The sequence below is a fragment of the Lissotriton helveticus genome, chromosome 5_1, assembly GCF_964261635.1.
Source record: "Lissotriton helveticus chromosome 5_1, aLisHel1.1, whole genome shotgun sequence".
NCBI lineage: Eukaryota > Metazoa > Chordata > Amphibia > Caudata > Salamandridae > Lissotriton > Lissotriton helveticus.
This window is the reverse complement of record NC_136065.1, coordinates 271,044,109-271,060,404: the sequence shown is the minus strand read 5'-3', so window position 1 is coordinate 271,060,404 and position 16,296 is coordinate 271,044,109. Positions and strand designations below refer to the sequence as shown.

Sequence of the window (16,296 nt, the reverse complement as noted above, 5' to 3'; positions counted from 1 at the left end):
GGTATCCTAGAAGTACAACACGGTGTATGTTCTCAGGAGACTGCTCAATTTACAAAGCCAACCATCCCTTTTTATACAAAATATTATGCTTTAGGCAAACATTCCTTATTTTACAGTTGACCATTCACATATTTTCACAACAAAGGAAAGGCAGATTCATGATGACAAGCCCATTTTCAGTTTGTCCATCCCAAAACCAATTTCCCGGCAAGGCCCAACATTTTCATCAGATATCGAACGGACCCCTAATAAAATCGGGCACCTCCTCCTCGTAAAGCAGGTCATAAAACAGAAAGAAGAGACAGGTGTGTGTAAGATTTGGCGTGGTTTGGATGTGATGAAAGGTTTATGGTTTGCTGTGCCTTGATACTAATCTCGATCGGCCACTGGGAGAGGAACTGGTCGAACAGGTTTGGCTTCAGGCAGTGGAGTCAGCTTGCCCAGGTCACACAAAAGTCAGCAGAGGTGTACGAGTCCTTAAGACTCGTTTTGACCTTAGTCATCAGCCTATGTGAGGGCAAACACAAAATGGCTGCCATGCACAAAATGGAACCCGGGGGTTCAGGACGGAATCCCTGATTTAATGGTGATCTAGCCGTTCGAGTATGCCGAAAATGCCTGTATATAGTATACTCGTCATTCTCGGTCTGCTGATACCAAAGTCGTCATGATTCGACGATGTTGATGACACGGGTCCAGAATTTTCAGTACCACACAGGATGTCTCTTCCATGTCCAAGAAAGGAACGAAAGGTGGATTGGGGTGGCAAGGGGACATGGAAAGGCCCACAGACCTGGCTGTAGCCTTGCTCCAGAAAAGTCAGCTGTTCTCAATTAGACCTTGAGTTGTACAGCCACCATTGATGAAACCGTTCTGCCCATTGAGTCAGTTGTGTCTAGTCCACATCTTATTGAGAACTTCGCTACATCCCTCTTGTCAGCATAAGCCGGGGAGAGTACAGCCTAGGTCTCCTCCAGAACCGTTGGCAGAACCTCCACAGCCGTATCCCACAGAATGTGTGAATAGCGGCCCAAAAGGCACGCAGTATTCACGTCCCGCGGTGCCATGCTTGTGGAAGAAAACATCTTCTTGCCAAAGTTATCTAGCCTCTTGGATTCCCGATGAGGAGGTGTGGTTGGGAATGTGCCAGGATTTACATTGGAGGTGGAGACTTGGACCACCAAGCTCTTCGGTGGGGTGTTTGTGTGAGGAAGTTTGGGTCCCCAGGTGTGGAGCAAAGGCGGGGGGGGGGGGGGAATTGTCCTGTTCACAGGAGCCCCTGTGCTGAGCTTGGGCCAAGTCCCAATCAGGACATCAGCAAGTGCCTTATTAAAAAGGAAAGTGGTTCTGATGGGGACACACTTGGCTGAAGCACTTCTGTCAAGACATTCATATTGACTGCCTCCGAGGGTGAGCTGAGGTTCAGGACCTCAGCCTCACTCCTTACCAACACTGCGACGGAAGCTCCCTCCTCGTAAGCCACAGTAGGGGGAGAAACCATGCCAATATCTGGAGAAGTGCCCAGTCCACTGGCTTCATCAAGATTCTCACACCAGTCTAAGGTGTCATACGGCTGGTATTCTTCAGCATCCTGGGACCCCCTCCCATTCCTCCCAGAGTCGTGGCCCATAATAACAGGCCTCCAGTCAGCACTGGACTCGGTGTCAGGTGATGCACTTCCCTGTCTGTCTCTGAGCAGGGATATAAATGGGGATGGCCCCCCCTGGTGGTGCTGGGTGTGTTGGTCTCTCGACCAGGGAAAGGTCGACATGGCACAATCGGCACCGATCCAGATCCATCTGTGGATCTCTGGGGTGTGACTGGAGCTGGAGCCGCTAGCGTGGATCCAGTAGGGGTCATCCCGAACCCACAGGGCAAGAAGGCGCGCCGGAGGAAACAGGCCACCCAAATATGAGGTGCATGGTCTCATGAAAATCTTTTAGTTGGGCAGGGGTTGCTCCGGCTCCTGGAAATTCAGGGAGGCACGGAGTCGGCCCAAGGCTGGCTCAACCGCAGAGCCAGGCCTCAAGTTACGCTCCCTCCTCTCGGCAGCCAACTAAGGAGGTGAAGTCGCTAGGGTGGCGCCTATATAGGCACTGTGCACGTCACTGACGACGCCACGTGGAGCTGAACGATGCCAAGGGTACTGCTCAAAACAAATTTCCATATTCAGTCGGACGCCTGGGGATAAATCTAAGGTAAGGAATCTGGGGCTAGATTGATCCTCCACCAGATCAACATAACTTACAATATCGACTCTGATCAAAACCAACCACCACTATAATCTCATGCAGAGCTCTCATGAATAAGCCATACATTTGTGAAATTATAAACACTCATGTTTTAAAACCTCTTGTATCATTGGTAAACAATGGGAATAACTAATCATACATTACCATATTTTTCAATACGATGTTGCCACTCTTCTTTAAAAAAGTTGTTAATCTTCACTAGAGCCTCTTTTTTCTCAGGATCATTTTCTTTTGAAATCTGCTCCTCAAGTTTTCTCCGCAAAGCATCATTTGCTTCTATGCTTCTTTCAAGCTGGATACGCAAACTTTGTATTTCAGATAAAAGTTTATTCAAATCGATGGATTTGACTTGTTCCTTTGTACATTCTTCTACTGCATACAGCCGCCCAACACCTGGACAGCAAATACATAAATAAATAAATAGATATGAGAATATAAACATTTAAAATGTAATTATCACTGGATAAGCTAGACCGGGTTCCTCTACCGGGTATTTGGGTAGCTAAAGATCAGCGATACGCAGCCAACAAGGTCTATGTAGTGGCTAAATGTGACATTGCTTACAACAGCATTTCTAAATCTGTAAATTATGTTCACATGTATAAACAAATAGCCAAAATGTTTCTAAGGTCTCTACTACTGTGTTTGAGTGCCTCTCTCTCTCTATGAGAGATTAAATGAATCAGACTATGTGCTACTGGATATGGTTTCAATGCTATCAATTCCCCAGCATTGTGTTAAGTAGGAGTAGGAAAAAATTCTAATAGGTCAGCGGAATTGAGAAAAGAGCACTCCATTGTTATTTCTAGGACTCAAAACAGTTTGAAGTAACAACTAATTACGTCTGAATCCTTTTGTGACGATAAAGGTTTGATCATTATTGCCTTCAAATACCAACTGTAATCAGAAAGTAAATACAAAAACACTAAAGTATACATACAATCTAAAAGGTTCCAGTTTGAAGACTTCTTTACACAAACCAGGTCTTGATCTCTGAATAGTGCCCTTTACAGGTAATTAAGCAATGCCTCTAGGAAGGCCAAGCAAGTTCAGATGTTTTTCTGTAAGGCGATCAGGTTACTTGTGCGGTTTCATTGGAAAATTTCTAGCATTATCAAAATCTCCATTTGTAAGTTAAGTTACTGGGTGGTTCAGTTCCATTTGGGCCGTTTGTTGGATCATATCCGATGGGGCATTTGGTATCACAACAGGCTTGCATGCCACCCCTGATCGCATGGGTATTTCAGAACTGAGCCATAGGCTAAATGCTGTTATAGTTTATGAATCCCTAGGCTGACTGCTGATTAATTACCTTGCTTTGTTGGCATCCTCCACAACTGATGTGGATTCAGACCTCTCCCTCCAGATACCCCATCCTCCAACTCCACCCACACTACAGTTAAGAGTCTCTACCAGAAGGTAAGTAGCTTGTTCTTAAGATAGAGACTTCAAAAAGCAGACTCCTCATCTTTCGAATAGATACTAGAACAGTACCTATGTGGAGGTGGGTCTGTGAATTATCTCAAATCAAAAAGTCCTGTAGGACCAAGTGGGCAAAATGCCTTACTTGACGAACATGGATGTCCGGATAGTAGTGCTTAATGACTGTATGGAGTGACACCCAGGTAGCTTTCTGACAGATGTCCAGGAAAGGAACTCTGCGTGCCTACAATGTAGTAGCAGCTTTGGCCCTGGTGGAATGAGTCCGCAGTCCTTCTGGAAGCTACTTTTTAGCCAATCGTGGCGCAGAGTACGATCCAGTGGGAGATGATCCTTTTCTGCAAGCCCTTGCCCTTTTTCACAATGGCAAAACCCACATAAAGCTGGTCGTCCAGCCGGTGTTCTCTGGTACACAGATGTAAAAGCTTGGAGCACTATTGGTGTCTGAGCAATAGTGTCTCTCCTCCTCCTTAGAGGGGTTACGCAAAGCATAGAATGCCTGCAGGGTGATGGTTTGACTGAAGTAGAACGGCTGCACAACTTCGGTAAGAAGGATGCTCGCATCCACAGAACCGGTTTGATTGAGAAGAATGTGACGTACGGCAGACTGGCGCAGAGAGCCTGAAGCTCACACACTAAGTCTACCGATGTTATGGCGATGAGGAACACCTTCTTGAGAGAAAGAAGCCATAAAGGACTGCTGTGAAACAGCTCAAAAGGAGTGGACAATATGTGAGAACCAAGTTAAAGTCCCACTGTGGCATGAGAAGGAAGAAGGAAACAAACAAAAGAATGTCAGATAACTTGGCCTGAAGGGGGTCAATCTGACGTGTGCTGCACAAACCATAAACATATCCCAACGACAGGCACATACAGTTTTGACAAGGGACACCTGCTGGCAAGGTGATATCTACCACTTCCGGGGGAAGGTCAAAAGTGTTCATCTGTCACCACTTAATCTACAAGCATGAAGATGGGGGCTGAGAAGGCCAGAGTGCAGAACCCTGCCCCGGTGCTGCAACAGCAGGTCCTTCTAGGGGGCAGTATGGTCAGAGAACAGATGCCCAAGCGTAGGAGCACTGGATAACAGTCTCTGTGCCCAATCAGTGCCTCAGGGATGACTTGGGCCAGGTTGGTCCTGATCTTCTGTGAGAACACAGGGCAGAAGAGGTATCAGCGGGAAGGCATTGAGTCCTCAGTTCCATTCTAGACGTAACACGTCTCATAACTAGAGACCGTGGAAACCCCAATGCACAGAACTGTTGACACTATGTTCTCTGCAGTGGCAAATAGATTGAGGTTCTCCCCTATTTCACGGCGGAGACCCTACGCCACCTCCAGATGTAAATGTCACTTGTAAACTACTAGCCGTCGACGGCTGAGCTCGTCCGCACCAGCATGCAAAGATCCTGTCAGTTGGATCATCAAAAGGAAAATTCATTGATGGCCCAGCCATTTCCAGAGGTGTAGTGCTTCCTGGCACAGGAGTCCACACCACCCTGCTTGCTGCCATACCACATTGTGACAATGTTGTTCAAAAGCACCTGTACCAGCTTCCCAATGATGGATGGAAGGAAGGCTTTTAGCGCCAAGAGGATGGTCAAGGGGAGGTTATTCTAGAGCTGGGACTCTGTGGGACACCAGAGACCTCTGATGTCCACCTCTCGCCGGTGGCCACCCCAACACCGCAGGGAGAGATTGGCCACTACTGTCAGCTCTGTGTGGGGTAGGGAGATGGGTCTGCCACTGAGCTGATCGAGGTCCAGCAACCACCACTGCAGGTCTTTTGCAGTCTCCTCTGAAATCTGGATGTGGTTGGAGAGGTCACCTTGATATTGGGCTCACTGATATTTCAGATCCCACTGCAGAGCCACAAATGTCACCTAGCGGGCTTGACTAGCAGAATGCAGGAAGGCACCAGTGCCAGCAGCCGCAGAGTTGCCTCACTGTAATTCAGGACAGAGGCTGAAAGATTGGAACCATAGCTTGAGTGCCCTGGACTTAAATTTCCCAGGGGAAAGGACCGAAACTCAACCGTGCCCACAACGGCTCTAATTAAGGGAAGGATCTGGGAAAGAATCAGGTGTAACTTCAGCACTTTGATAGTCAACCCCAAAGATCACTGGAGGTTTGCAGTAGCCTGGAGGTGGCAGAGGACTGTCTGTGCTGAGCCCCCATTCAACAGCCAGTCATCAAGATGTGCTGTCTGCACTACCACCCCATCACTTGCATTAACATCTGAGAGACACTGGTCAGATGTCAGGGAAGCACAGCGAACTGAAAATGCTCCGGTACCATCACAAACCACAGGTAGCACCGATGGGTCTACAGGAAGCATATGTGGAAACTGACATCCTGCAGATCCAATGCTACCATTCAGTCATTAGGGTCAAAGGCAGACCAGACCTGCGCAATTGTGAGCACCTTGAATTTATCATTGCAGAGGAAGATGTTCAGAAGGCGCAGGTCTCAAATAGAATGAAGGCCTCCGTCTTTGATTGACAGGAGGGAGTAGCAGGAGTAGCAACCACAACCCACTTCCAATGCCAGCACCCTCTCAGTAGCCCCTTTGGCCAAAAGGGCTTGCACTTCCCGCTGTAAGACTTACAGATGGTACGCTTGTCAATCGGTCCATGGATGGCGGAAGGTGAGGTGGTGCAGCCAGGAGGAGTAGGGCAAACTCCTTCTGCAGAATTTGCAGGACCCTCCTTTCGGATGTTATTGTCTGCCAGCCCAGTAAAAACCGCTGAACCCTGTTGCCAACTGTGAGCCCTAACTCCCCTAAGGGAAAGCTAAAGGGATTTGGCAGCTGGGGCTGCAGTGAACTGACTGGTGTCATGTACCTAACTGCAGGGCCGGTGGGTGCCACAGCCTCTGCCATAAACATTTTGTGCCCCCCTGGGATTGAAGTGGCTGCCTGTGCGTATTTCCTCTGCTAAAGTTGTGAAAGGAATGAAAAGGGCGATACGGTTGGCATGGATGAGCAGACAGTATGAAGTAGTGCCCTGTGGCTATGCTCTCCTTAAAGTGCTTAAGGGTGGAATCAGTTTTCTCCCCAGAATGACAGGTCCTGTCAAAGGGCATGGCCATAAGGGACATGCCAGAGGGAGTCGGAAGGGATTGGAAAGCGTTGGACTATGGACTTGCTGAAATCTTGGATCTGACTCGGTGTCTCTGAAGGTCCCCAGAAACTCAGGTTGTGCCGGAACAAGTTGCGTGATGGACTCCAACGTCGACCAACTTCAGGAGCGAGATCAACAGGCATGGGACCACCCACACCCCTTCTAAAGGGTTCAAGAGTGGCTGGAAGGGACCAAGTCCCGTTCGGATTTTTTATGTTTTTTCTACAACTTACCTGAAGATCTGGAGTGTGAAGACAATAAACCTTAGGATCGACTCCTGGAGCTTCTAGACTGAAAGCAGGAGCGAGACAGAGACTGAACTTTGGACTTGCACCAGTCATGATGTGGAGTCTTCTGATGCGAGGCGATGTACAGCTGCACCTCGTGAACTTGACCTTCGGGTTCACTGACATGCAGTCCTGCATGCCTTAAGGTTGCGGCTTGACCCCAGGCACCACAGGCAAACCTAAAGAGGGTCTGTCTCAGACATTTGCTTGCAACAGTGCCTATATGTGCCCTGCACATAATTTCCGGAGCAGAACAGCATCTGTTTTGAGCCTCATGGTGCCACCAGCCAGTGCACAGAGGTACTGCTTAAAAGTTTCCAGATCCCTTCTGATGCCTGGGGAATATTCAAAAGGTGAGGAATCGGGGGTTAGAAGTTTCTATCAGAAATCCTCTATTCAAATAAATATCACAAAGATTAATTTCACTTTATGGACTGAGTGCAGAAGGTGCCTTAGGCACAACAGTGCCATTCAACGCTGCCTGAATCATAGCAAAAGAGGATAAGATACCCTTCCCTCTATACTGATCATAAGTTGCTGCCTTTTTTAAGGTAGCAGGGGGGAAAATGCTATTCTCACCTGTCTACATCACATGGTTGATTGTAGTAAGCTGCAAATAGTCTGGGACAATGGCTGGGTGGGGGAAGGCTGGAGAAAGAGCAGGTCAGTGACAACTCATGTCACTTAATTTCATAGGCACAGTACAACGTATTTGTGTGTAGGAATAGATAATACTGTAATGATAAACTTACACAACAAATACCGAAGACAACATTTTAAGATACACAAATAAACATCTTACCATTTTCTATTTTCTTTTCTTCTCTCATTTTTTCATACACTTCTAGCTCAGTTCGTAGTGACTCCAGGACCTGCCTATCATCGGAAAGTCGAGTCTGTTGTATATTGAGTTCACTCTGCAACCTGTAAAATTAAAATAATCTAGTTTTAGTAGTATACTTGTTTTGTCGAGGTTGTTCAAGCAGTCTATATGCACTTGAACTACTCAATCAGCTTCCAATTGAAAATTAAATGGTATTCTAAATATGCACAGGACGATGGAAGCTCACAAGAATGGCTAAACTCACAGTATGGCTCCTTGATGTACGAGTTATTTACCTTTGGTAACAATGTATCTGGTAGAGACGATTCTAGCCGCAGATTCCTTAACGTAGAATTATCCCCAGGCGTGAGACTGTATCCGTAAAACTTTTTTTGCCACAGCATCCCCGTGCGCCGGTCACCACGTGACTCTGCCCTGACGTCGTCCGCGTTTGTGACGTCAGCGAGGATACATAGGTTCCACCCCAGCGCGCCTACGTCAGTTTTCTTCGGAGAACTTTTCCGCGCCACAACGCGGAGCCATCACATCACAAACAAAAAACTGTGAGAATACTGGAACAGTGTGCAAAAAAATCAGCTAAACAGAAAGGGAGAAATGAATGGTGAGGAACAGCACCATCCAGAGTAGTGCCAGGCACTATGGCACCAAAAGTCATGGAAGGAAAGAACAGAGCACAGCCACTGCAAGCAAGCCTGCAAACACACACACCAGCCTCCCTGAGGGCAGAAAGCATGTGAAAACTCCACAGCAGACAAGAAGTCTGCAACCACAGCCCAGAACAGAGAAGGGCATCAAGGCCAGAACGGAAGAGGAACTACAATTCACCCCCCTGATAAACAAGCAGGGAGAGACATCCCCTGCAAGAGCCATGTGTCGAGATCCAACCAAGAGACCTCAACCCCAAGGACTGCAGAGGAGTCATAAGTGTAATCAACAAACATAAGATTAAGAGCACAAGCATACCCCCCCACTGGAGACTAAGGTACAGGGGCGCAGAAGCACCCATAAAACCATCAATCAATCACCAGAAGGGAAGAAATGGAGCAACAACAAGACTAGCATCCCCCTAGGGAGGGCGTACTAAAAGGCACTTGAAGAAGAAAGCCACCCGGAAGCAGGCGAGTGCAGAAGACTAAACAATGGTCCTCGCAGAACGGGGAGGAAGGGCGGGTCGTAAAGGAATCTGCGGCTAGAATCGTCTCTACCAGATACATTGTTACCGAAGTTAAGTAACTCGAACATCTGATAGAGACTACTAGCCGCAGATTCCTTAACGTAGAATAGATACCCTAGCCATACCCCAGGGGAGGAGAGTCTGCGGGAGGACCTCTCCAGCTCGGGCGAACACAAGACTCCAACAGGGGACAAATCACAGGGACAGGGGAAAAACAGTCCTCCCAAACAGGGGATGAGGCACAGGGATAGGGGAAAGAGCCCAGTCCCCACCCAAACAGAAAAGAACCTCAGCATCGTGGAAGAACGCCGGCCCCACAGGGGACGTGTTATAACGACAAAGAGGCAGCCCTGCCCTCACCAAGCAGAAGAAAGCAATGGCAATACGAAGGAGGCCAGTACACTCCAAGCCCAGTCAATGTACCAGGGACCTCCACCGGAAGCCCAGAGGTACAGGTAACGCAGAGGAGTACCGAAGAAGAAGAGCTACCCACAGACTCCAAGGAGAAGAGGCAGAAACACGGGCAAAGCCCTCCAACGAGAAACACACCCAGTGAAGAGGGCAGCCGAGCCTATCACAGCTTGAAGTCAACAGACAAGACAGAACGGCGCCTCAGCAATAGGGCAGGCGGGAAAAGAAGAACAATCTCACAAGGTTCCCGCAAGACAAGAAGCAGGAGTGCCAGGGCCCATGCCAAGGCCTCCGGCCACAGAACAGAAGAGAAGGCGGGTGCAGCCAGATGCTGACAAGCGCCACGAAACTAACCCCCAGACCATGTCAAGCTCAGAACAAGGACTGTTAGGACTACAGTGCGCACTACTGTGTAAATTTTTAAACATTCAAACAAAACTTTTCAATTTAATCAACTATGTATTTAATACATGTTCATATATTTAGGCCATCACTTAAATTAAATATTCAATACATCAATTTATGTTCAACTTTCAATATTGTTTTTTGTTGAAAAATTCATGAACCACCACCCAATGCATTTCGGGACCAAATTGTCCCTTCGTCAGGGGTTCCGGTTGACAACTGTAAAGAACAAGGAAATAAAATAAAACAATGCCTCACTATATGTTTACAATGGATTCACAGTTTTACAACGTTCTTGCAACAGTGTATATTTTCATACTCCTATTCAAAAGCTTCAAATGAGAAAACCGATTCACGATAAGTAAAAGCATTTAAAACAGGCAAAACAATAATATGTGACAAGTACATAATTATTTGACTAATATCACTGCTAATCTGATGCCAACATAACATACCTCTTCAGGATATGAATGACGCTGTCTGAAAAAAGGAACGTACGAAAAATGAGACAATCTCAATACTTAGTGATTGTGGAAAGAATATACACGTTAACTTAACACGTGCTCACCTTAGTCAAGGAAAAGAACGAACGTCGTGGTTCAACAACCAAATACTTATGGATTGTAGACAACTCTGTTAAGGAACAAGTACCTCTGGTCAAAACCAGTATAATTACGAGGGAGACAAAGCGTATGGCCAAATGCTTTCAAAGCTTACCTCTCTTTAGACGGATGTTTATAACGCGTCTATATGAGGTTTAATATTCATCTGTGCCTGCGAAAAATAACGATGATATCAGTGACTGTCGAAAGAGAAATAACTAACGAATGGCCAAAATAAACGCAAAACCACTTGCGCCCACGCTTACCCTGCTCTCAATCCAAACAACTCCGTACTAACCCGCCCGGCTGTGTCAACGATGCACTTCCGTGTCATCGTACTCAGGTTATATACAACGCTTCCGGGTGGTTCCTCGCAATCGAAAACAGACTATATCTGATTGTAAACTCACGCCTCTAACTATTGGCGTATTTATAAAACATAAATCATGTCTCTCTTTTTATTTAACACGTGTATTTAAGACGAAAAAAGCGTTACTAAAAAAAGGAAAATCGAGCGTCATCAAGCGGCACAAAAACAACTTTATTTAACGAACAACATCCGAACTGGACACTGTGATTTCCCCAGTTGGTTTGGTTCTTGTAGGTTTTGCTAAAAATTCTTCCAAATTTTGAGCTCTTGTGTACGCACATAGTGGTTTGTCTATAAATAGGTTTCCAAAGTCAGGTTCCACTTCCAATAATTCCCATCTGCGTAAGATGATTTTTTTGATATCTCTGGATGCAGAGGAGTATTTGGAGACAAATATCATTCTGTTAGTCTTGATTTTTTTTTTTTTTGTCAACAAAGTACTTGCAATAATATGATATTGGGGAACACATTATCACACCCAAGGACAGGCGAAACAATTCCACTCTACCATACGTCTGATTGCAACACTGAGTCTATTGTCTACTCCATTAAATGTCCTTGTGGACTTTTGTATGTAGGTAAGACTATAAGGAAATTCAAAACAAGACTATCTGAACATAAAAGTCGTATACGCAATCAAAACAGTACATCACCATTGGCAGTACATTGGAGTGACAAAAAACATACCGTGGCGCAAATCAAATGTCAGATCATTGAAGTAATACCCAGGCATGAAGGCAGAGACAATGATCAGACCCTTCTCCGGAGAGAGGCTTTCTGGATTAAAAAACTTCAGACCTTGACCCCATCAGGGTTAAATGACAAATTTGAAATTAGTTGTTTTCTATAAACACAGCTCAGCTGGCTTAGATGACAGTGTCAGCATACCTCTTCGAATCCTTCTAAAATACACTAGAAGTGACATATACTATATCACACCAATTGTTCATAGCACTATAAACAGGTGTTTATTCACACTTGGGAAAGCTTCATGTTTGTATATACAGTAGGTGTAAATAGCAGGCAGGCGCAATTGTTTTGATGCTTTACAATGAATGATAAGGTGTAAATAGCAGGCAGGCTATTTATTATGATTTATTGTTGAGTTTAGTATGATTTTATAGACTGTTCCGTTATTCCGCAACAACTTAGTTCAAATAACTGTGATATTCACAGTATTCCTTCATAAAGCTGTCACTAAGATTACTAGTTACGCAACTGGGGAAATCACAGTGTCCAGTTCGGATGTTGTTCGTTACATAAAGTTGTTTTTGTGCCGCTTGATGACGCTCGATTTTCCTTTTTTTAGTAACGCTTTTTTCGTCTTAAATACACGTGTTAAATAAAAAGAGAGACATGATTTATGTTTTATAAATACGCCAATAGTTAGAGGCGTGAGTTTACAATCAGATATAGTCTGTTTTCGATTGCGAGGAACCACCCGGAAGCGTTGTATATAACCTGAGTACGATGACACGGAAGTGCATCGTTGACACAGCCGGGCGGGTTAGTACGGAGTTGTTTGGATTGAGAGCAGGTAAGCGTGGGCGCAAGTGGTTTTGCGTTTATTTTGGCCATTCGTTAGTTATTTCTCTTTCGACAGTCACTGATATCATCGTTATTTTTCGCAGGCACAGATGAATATTAAACCTCATATAGACGCGTTATAAACATCCGTCTAAAGAGAGGTAAGCTTTGAAAGCATTTGGCCATACGCTTTGTCTCCCTCGTAATTATACTGGTTTTGACCAGAGGTACTTGTTCCTTAACAGAGTCGTCTACAATCCATAAGTATTTGGTTGTTGAACCACGACGTTCGTTCTTTTCCTTGACTAAGGTGACCACGTGTTAAGTTAACGTGTATATTCTTTCCACAATCACTAAGTATTGAGATTGTCTAATTTTTCGTACGTTCCTTTTTTCAGACAGCGTCATTCATATCCTGAAGAGGTATGTTATGTTGGCATCAGATTAGCAGTGATATTAGTCAAATAATTATGTACTTGTCACATATTATTGTTTTGCCTGTTTTAAATGCTTTTACTTATCGTGAATCGTTTTTCTCATTTGAAGCTTTTGAATAGGAGTATGAAAATATACACTGTTGCAAGAACGTTGTAAAACTGTGAATCCATTGTAAACATATAGTGAGGCATTGTTTTATTTTATTTCCTTGTTCTTTACAGTTGTCAACCGGAACCCCTGACGAAGGGACAATTTGGTCCCGAAATGCATTGGGTGGTGGTTCATGAATTTTTCAACAAAAAACAATATTGAAAGTTGAACATGAATTGATGTATTGAATATTTAATTTAAGTGATGGCCTAAATATATGAACATGTATTAAATACATAGTTGATTAAATTGAAAAGTTTTGTTTGAATGTTTAAAAATTTACACAGTAGTGCGCACTGTAGTCCTAACAGCCCTGGTGGGGTTAGGCCTTATTCCTAAATTTCAAGTCAATGCTTGGCAGGCATTAATACAGAGCAGCACACATACCAGAGTATCCAAGTATATCCTGTGTACATAGAGTGCGACATTCATCTACATTCATTAAGCTCAGAACAAGGGCAAGGCCAGAAAAAATCCCGAACGACCCCTAAAGGGGACCGCTCTGGACAAAACCGAACCACAAAGAATTGCAATCAGCTAGAAGATAAGAGGAGAAACAAGTAGGACGGACCAGGGCCGTCAACACAGGAAATTATCCCCTCAGAAACACCAGACAGAGGACCAGACCATACGGCAGACAAAGGGCAAAAACACCGCAGTACAATGCCGTAGATGGCCAAGCCATGCCCAAGGAAGGATCAAGGACTGCACCAGCGTAATATAGCAACACCAGGAGGGGCGAGGAACCCGCAAGGGGGAGTCCACACCCTCCCAGCGTAAGACAGGGCTATGCAATATCTACAAGTACCCCACATAGGGTAGGACACGTCCCAAAGAAAGCATGAGAACCGCTCTCAGGGAAAACAATCCCGCAACAGAGGACCAAATCATAAACCTGCGGCAGAAACCATGAAAGGCTTAGTAATCAGCCAAAAAGTTACATCCTTACCAACAAATGGGGCTGAACCAGTAGCCAAAGAAAGAGAGGGGCCAACCAAAGGACACCAAGGGCACAGCAACCCACACAGAAAGTGTAACAGCCACTCCAAAAACCAAATACCAGGAGCAAGTGGGATAACGCATCCCACCAAGATCCGGAGGATCAGCAAACCAACCTACTGAGGAGGAGGAAGAGGAGGAGGAGGAGGACAGAGCCCCACAAGAAGACGCTGAATGGCGGAGTCCGCATGAGTGTTAAACAGGAGGACCCCTTTAAAAGGGAGGTCAACCAGACGCTCCCTAATATTTTCAGGGAAAACAGCATCACGCAGCAAAGCATGGCGGCGGCGAGACACAGAAGTGGCCATAGCACGGCTGAGAGCATCGGCAACATCCAAAGCCGCACGAAGAATAAATGAGGCCAACTCCCTACCATCCAACACATGGCTCCGCAGATCAGCACGGGCACCCTCATGAGAGACATGAGAAAGAAAGGACTCCACAAAGTCCCACAGGCTGGAAGTAGCCCTGGTCAACACACACAAAGTGTTAAGCGCCCGCATGGCAGCACTGGAAGAAGCAAAGACATTACGCCCCCATTAATCTAACCACCGGGCCTCCCGAGACGGAGGAAACACCACCATAGGCAAGCACAGAAAGGTATTTTGCAGAAGAGCGCCTTGGGTAGAAGGTTGGAAAGACAGACAGACCGGGTTGTGCGGAGCAGGATGCTGGCGATGTAGTAGTGCCTAAGGCACCGAATCGCCTGTGGCAGGGCGCCCCCATATGAGAATTATGTAGTGACGCTTCAAAAGGAAGGTACAACTCCCATCCACCAGAGCCCTGATGTAGAATTTCAAAGAGGGTGTCTGTAGAAAATGGAGTGACAGGGTCACCCATCCTCAGAATACCAGCAGCCATGGAAGTAGCCCGAATAAGGGCAACACTGGCCTCAGTAGGGCGCAGCGGAGGAGAAAGTAATTCCTCCGTGGGTGACGGTTGCAGACTGAGCCGCCCATCCCTAAGTCCAGGGGGAGTGGCCAGCCCTGGAATAGAGGAGGATCCACAGATGAATGGGGAACCTGAGGGGCCTCAGGGGAAGACGGAGAGGCCGGTGGAGAAGTCAGCTGCGAGCCACGGAAAGAAGGGTTCGAGGATTTAGGCCGTGGGGGGCGACGAAGAGCCTTCCCTGGAAGATGCAGGTGAAAAGGCAACAACACAGCGCCCTGTCTCCGGGGAGGAACACACTAACAGATGACAGACCTCTGGAGAAGAAGGGACCTCAAGAGACCAATCAAGAACCCAACGCCAGCGCGGCTCCGTGGAGTCCGCTATCGGTGCCTGATCGATGTCGACCGGCGCTGGAGTGGGCATTCGTGGCGCCGGGTCGCCTCCTGCCACCACGTGCTCTCCAGGAGAATGGGGCTGGGTCGATGTCGGAACGGCGAAGGAGCGGCGCCGAAAAGGCGCCGGCTCGGCCTCAGACCGGGCAGCTGCCGCGTCAAGGACTAAGAGGGCTCGGGAAGGCGCCCCAGGTCCTAGCCTCCATCCGCGACTCCACCGGAGCAGGGGAGGAAGGCTCCCGGTGCCGGAACGGCGCCGGCTAGACCTCTGGTGAGGCAGCCACCTGCTCAGAGGACCGAGGGAGACTTGGGGGCAAGCCCGGAGTCCCGGCGATCACCTGAGGCGCCAGAGGGAGCCCTGTAGGGATTTGCGTTGAGGCAGGGACGCTAGAGGGGAGCCCCGAATGACCACACCTCGACAACACCACTCTCCCACGACCTGAAGCCAAAACCTTTGGCGCCGGAGCCGCTGGCGACTCCGCTGAAGTCCCCGCGCGAGGCAAGGGATCTGCGGACATCTCAGGAGGTGGAGGAAGGGCTAAAGAAGCCTGCAGAGCGGCAGCTTAGGCTATCATTTGAGCCCTAGTCGCCTCCGCGCCGAGAAATGGCGGATAGGAGGGTGAAAGGTAGGGGCGCATGTCCCGGGGGGAGATTGCGCCCACCGCGGAAGGAGGACAGGGCCTCAGAGACAAACTGAAGGACCCACCAGCCGGTGAGCCAAGCCCAAAGGGCCGCGGCGAGAAACAATGTCACAGACAAAACCTTGCTTCCGAGGTAGGTGACGGACGCTGGCATGACACCGACCTGGACAAGCGCGCCAATAGCAACTTCATCCGGCACTCCCGCCGTGATTTAGGCTTAAGGTGCTGGCAAGTATTGCAGCTCTTCGATTCCTGGTGCTCACCCAGGCACCACATGCAAATCGGGTGAGGGTCCGTCTTAGACATGGGACGTGCACGGGAGGTACAAGTTTTGAAGCCAGAAGGCATTCG

The 16,296-nt window shown here is 47.3% G+C and overlaps 1 protein-coding gene across 2 annotated transcripts in view; it reads right to left on the bottom strand.

The window, feature by feature from the left end:
- The window catches only part of CDK5RAP2 (CDK5 regulatory subunit associated protein 2), an 841,564-nt gene that overhangs the window by 199,096 nt on the left and 626,172 nt on the right, over positions 1-16,296 (bottom strand). For both annotated transcript variants that reach the window (XM_078642183.1, XM_078642184.1), the window contains 2 exons: positions 7,904-8,025; positions 2,397-2,645 (listed from right to left, as the gene is read on the bottom strand). In XM_078642183.1, coding sequence (XP_078498309.1) covers positions 2,397-2,645; positions 7,904-8,025 — 371 coding nt within the window. The remainder of the gene's footprint in view (positions 1-2,396; positions 2,646-7,903; positions 8,026-16,296) is intronic.